The sequence below is a fragment of the Babylonia areolata genome, chromosome 15 (genome assembly GCF_041734735.1).
Source record: "Babylonia areolata isolate BAREFJ2019XMU chromosome 15, ASM4173473v1, whole genome shotgun sequence".
Taxonomy (NCBI): domain Eukaryota; kingdom Metazoa; phylum Mollusca; class Gastropoda; order Neogastropoda; family Buccinidae; genus Babylonia; species Babylonia areolata.
Genome location: NC_134890.1, coordinates 2912648 through 2917647, shown reverse-complemented (window position 1 = coordinate 2917647; position 5000 = coordinate 2912648). Strand labels below are relative to the sequence as shown.

At 50.2% G+C, this 5000-nt stretch overlaps 1 protein-coding gene across 1 annotated transcript in view; it reads right to left on the bottom strand.

Annotated features, from left to right (window-relative positions):
• Window positions 1-5000, bottom strand: part of LOC143290091 (uncharacterized) — a 34473-nt gene that overhangs the window by 1723 nt on the left and 27750 nt on the right. The window contains exons 3-4 of the mRNA XM_076599380.1: window positions 4646-4809; window positions 2144-2331 (exon numbers count right to left, since the gene is read on the bottom strand). Coding sequence (XP_076455495.1) covers window positions 2144-2331; window positions 4646-4809 — 352 coding nt within the window. The remainder of the gene's footprint in view (window positions 1-2143; window positions 2332-4645; window positions 4810-5000) is intronic.

Here is a 5000-nt window from a genome sequence, read left to right as displayed (position 1 = left end):
TTCAGCTCGTTCCACATGGACTTGAAGAGTTCAGTCAGCTTTTACATCATGGCAGGGCCTCCTGTTTTGTATACCTCAGCAGGGATTGAATCGGATCCTGGCGCTTTGCCACAGGAGAGTTGCTTCACTGCCTTTCTGACTTCATCTTCTGTGGGGAGGGTGCCGAGGTCCTCGTTGATCTCTTTCTGGGTCTGACGAGCAATGCCCACGGTTAGGACGTTGTTGTAGTGCTCAGCGCACCGCTCTAGAATCTGCTTCTTCTCTGTCAGCAGCTGCGTCACATCTGTGTTGAGGAGGGGTGAGGAGCCGGACGACTGGGGTCCCTATACAGCCTTTAGCGCGTCGTAGATGTTCGAGGGCAGTAGTGTAGACAGTGTCTCTGAAGGCCATCCACCGTTCCTCAACGCTGGTCCCGTCTTCCTGTGGTGTGTCTGGCAATCTGCCTTCAAGGTTGTCAGCGAGTTCTTCTGCAACCTTGCTGTTTTTCAGCTTGGAGACATTCAGCCTCTTTGCAGTCTTCTGACTTTGCAGTCTTCTCATGGGCAGAATGCAAAGCCTGAACTTTGACACAATGAGGCGGTGGTCGGTCCAGCAGTCGGCACCACACATGGCTGTCGTCACTCTGACGTCCAGCCTGTCCCTCTTCCTGGTGATGATGTAGTCCATAAGATGCCAGTGTCTCGAGCGAAGGTGCATCCATGACATCTTCTTACAGGTGGGTAGGCGGAACAGGGTGTTGGTGATGACAAGGTCGTGTGTGGCAGACGTCTTGAGGAGCAGAAGGCCGTTGCTGTTACACTTGCCAGTGCTGTGTTTTCCAGTGATCCCTTCCCAGGTTTGGTAGTCTGTCCCTTCTCTGGCATTGAAGTCCCTGAAAACAATGAGCTTCTCTGACTGTGGGACTGCTGACATAAGGGCTTCGAGTTCTTCATAGTACTTGTCTTTAATATCATCTGGGTTGGTGATGGTGGGAGCGTAGGCACTAGTTAGCGTTGCACTCTTTTTGTTTGAAAGTGTGAGCTGAAGTGACATCAGACGGTCGTTGATGCCATCTGGAAGCTTGGTGAGTTTACAGGCGAGGTGAGATTTGATGGCAAATCCCACGTCTGCTTCTCGTCGTTCAGTGTTGAGCGGTGCTGTGACCACTCCAGAAGAACGTGTATCCACCACCACGTTCTGTAAGCAAGCCCATGTCTGCTAGGCGCGTTTCACTGAGAGCTGCTATGTCCGCATTGTAGCGAGCCAGCTCTTTGACGATCAGTGCCGTTCTTCTCTGAGGACGGTGTAGTTTGAAGTCATGACTTGCGCTTGACTTGGATTAAAGTGAAGAAGAGTTGCGCAGGTCGTCAGCCTCACTCTCTCGTCCCGGCCTATCTGGACCCAGTGGCAAGACATAGTCGAGAGGGCGGGAGATAGGTCAGGATGCAGTAGATGGCCAGCAGTGTTCTGCATGTGTCTCGCTGCCCCTTTTAGCGCTCCACAGCGTATTGCTGAAAATCGTCTCTGCCCGTTGAACCAATGATGGTTTCTTCCACGCAGTCCGCCGAATCCAGGTCACACTCTAGGTAGACAAGCCTTGAATATTGTGGGTCCACAGCAGTTCTTGCGGCGTGCTCACAAGTCTCCCTATCCATTGTTGGCATCCTCATCCGCCATTGAAGCCATTGGGAGATGTCTCCTCTTCCGCCTACTCCGCTGTTGGGATGACCTTTTCGTATCTGACCCATACATGGGGGCTGGTTCGTGGGCACCAGGGCGTATCCACACATCAATGGGCCATGTACGCCGCATGTTATGTAAGGGGGCCAGCAACCATCTCGTTTAAAAGCCATCTTCAATAATAATATTATTCCAAATCTGGCTGAGACAATTCATCTCTAGATCGGATTTTCATGTTGGGTTTACTATCCACATGGGGCAGGTAGTACTGGGTTACATGGTTACCAGTAGCAGAGAAGGGCCTCTTACCTGACCCCCCCACCCCCAACCCCCTCTCCAACACACACACACACAAGTATAAAGTACCCACCAACAATGCTCCAAACGTGACTGGTTCCGGCAAAACACAAATATAAGCAAATAACCTTCAAAGAGAAAAAAAAAATCCATAACCAGAGCTGGTGTTGATGCATAAACAACCCACCACCAGATTTCCACACTTGACTGGTTCCAGTATCGGAGTACAGAACAGCAGGGACGGGGTGTCTTCTGGTGAACTCGCACATTTCGGCTTTGTCCACCACCACCATCCAGCCAGCATCGGCATGACAGTTCTTAGCGTAGTGACTGTTGACGAAGAAACGCCGCTGCACCTCAGGCAGTCGCTCATGACTGGAACACACCGTGGAGGATAATAATGATAATAACAATAACAATAACAACACTACTACTACTATTACTACTGTGATGTTCGTCCATCGGATTCGAAGATGACAATGGCTTCAAAAATCAGATGGAAGATCGGCGACTATGGGTCCGGAGGTGACTGATGAGGCCAGTCCAGGCCCTGAAGGCTCGCCCACATGTGGGACACAAGTGTGTGGGTGCTGTTGTGGCAGTGGATGCTGCTCGAGCCTTGCGTACAGCACGCTTTCGTTGCGCCTCTGTGATGCGTCAGGCTTCAGCTGCACGGGCTCCTGTGGTGATCTTGCTACGCTGGACAGTCCAGAGCAAGTGTCTCCCACGTGTTGATGCCGATGCCCAGGTCGTTGAAGGACGCTTTGAGGCAGTCTTCATAGTGTTTTTTCTGCCCTCCCAACTGAACGCTTGCCCTGACACAGTTCTCTATACAGCAGCTGCACAGGCAGTCGACTGTCTGGCATTCTGACCATATGTCCAGCCCATCTGCAGGAGGACGTAGACGCTGCGGAGGCCAGCTTATTCTAGAACTTCGTGTCGAAGACTTTGTCCTTCCACCTGATGTGGAGTCTGCAGAGACAGCTCAGGTGGAAGCGATTGAGCTGTTTGTCGTGTCTGCTGTGGACAGTCCAGGTCTCGCTGGCGTAAAGAAGGGTGGTAAGGACCACTGCACAGTAGACCTTCAGCTTGGTGGTAGCGCTGAGCCCTCTCCACTCCCAGACGTTCTCACGGAGTCTCCCACAGGCGGCGCTGGCTTTGGCGATCTTGATGTTGACCTCAGCGTCGATGTTCACTGCGCTGGAGAGCGTACTGCCCAGGCAGGTGAAGTTGTCGAATGCCTGGAGGTTCTGCCCCTTCACTGTGATGCGTGGCTTCTGGTATGCGCTTTCCTGGAGCAGGCTGGTACATAACTTCGGTCTTTTTGGTACTGATGGTGAGACCGAATTTGTCGCAGGCTTATGAGAAGCAGTCCATTTCACACTGCATCTTCTGCTCTGTGCTGGTGTTGAGTGAGTAGTCATCAGCAAACAAGGTCTCTGATGACAGTCTCTTTCACTTTTGTAACAATCTGCAGGTGCTTGAGGTTGAACAATCTTCCATCGGTCCTGTACCTGAAGTGGATTCCTTCTTCGCAGTCACGGTAGGCATCTGTCAGCATGGCAGGGCCTCCTGCTTTGTATACCTCAGCAGGGATTGCATTGATCCTGGCACTTTGCTACAGGAGAGTTGCTTCACCGCCTTCCTGACTTCATCTTCTTTGGGGAAGGTGATTAGGTTCTCGTTGATCTTTACCTGGGGCAGACGAGCAATGGCCTCGTTGCTGCTGCTGCTGCTGCTGCTTCTACTGCTGCTGCTGCTGCTGCTACTACTACTGCTACTACTGCTGCTGCTGCTGCTGCTACCACTACTACTGCTGCTGCTACTACTACTGCTGCTGCTGCTGCTACCACTACTGCTGCTGCTGCTACTACTACTGCTGCTGCTGCTACTACTACTACTACTACTGCTGCTGCTACTACTGCTGCTGCTGCTACTACTACTGCTGCTGCTTCTACTACTGCTGCTGCTGCTACTACTACTGCTGCTGCTACTACTACTACGACTGCTGCTGCTGCTACGACTACAGCTGCTCTTGTTGCTGCTGCAGCTTCTTCTACTACAACTATTGCTGCTGCTGCTATTACAACAACTACTACTACAGCTGTTGCTGCTGTAGCTACTGCTGCTACTACTTCTAATACTACCGCTGCTGCTGCTGCTGCTACTACTACTACTCTTGCTGTCACTGCTACTGCTGCTGTTGCGGCTGCTGCTGCTACAATTTCTACTACTACTACTGCTACCTATCTGAGTCACCACAAATATGGAAGGAAGAAGATAACTGTCTACCTTACAACCACACTTGAAGGAGGAGAATAATTGATGAGAGGAAAGGGTTTGTCTAAGTTACCATAGACATAGAGGAAAGAAATAAGAGTCTAAGTTACCATAAACATAGAGGAAAGAAATAAGAGTGTCTAAGTTACCTTAGATACGGAGAAAGAAAGATGAGTGTCTAAGTTACCATGGATACAGATAAAAGAAAGGTGAGTGCCTACGTTATCATGGATATAGAGGAAAGAAAGATGAGTGTCTAAGTTACCACAGAGAGAGAGACAGACAGACAGACAGACAGACAGACAGACATAATAACTAAATGGCTACAAAGACAGAAAGTGAGAGACTCAGAGGTGGAGAGACATGGAAACAAAGAGACAGAGACAGATATTAAGAGAGACGGACGCACCCTTTGATAGAGAAGTAGTTGAAAGTGGTTGTGTTGGGGTTGATGTCGCCAAAGGAAGAGGCCACAAGGTTGTCAGCCTTGAAGAAATCCAGGGAGGTCGTGCCTTCACCATTGAAGAGGAAAAACACTTTCTCCATCCCATCGCTGTACACCGACACCCGAACCTACATCCACATTATTAAAAAAAAATCGTGCTACTCCTCTCTTGCATCAGCTTCATTGGTTGCCCATTCAGTAGAGAATTCAGTACAGAATTGACATATTGGCTTGTCCCCACTTCGAAGGCTCCCTCCCATCTTACTTATCTCCTGTCCTTCATATCTACACTCCATCCCGTTCTCTCAGGTCTTCTGGA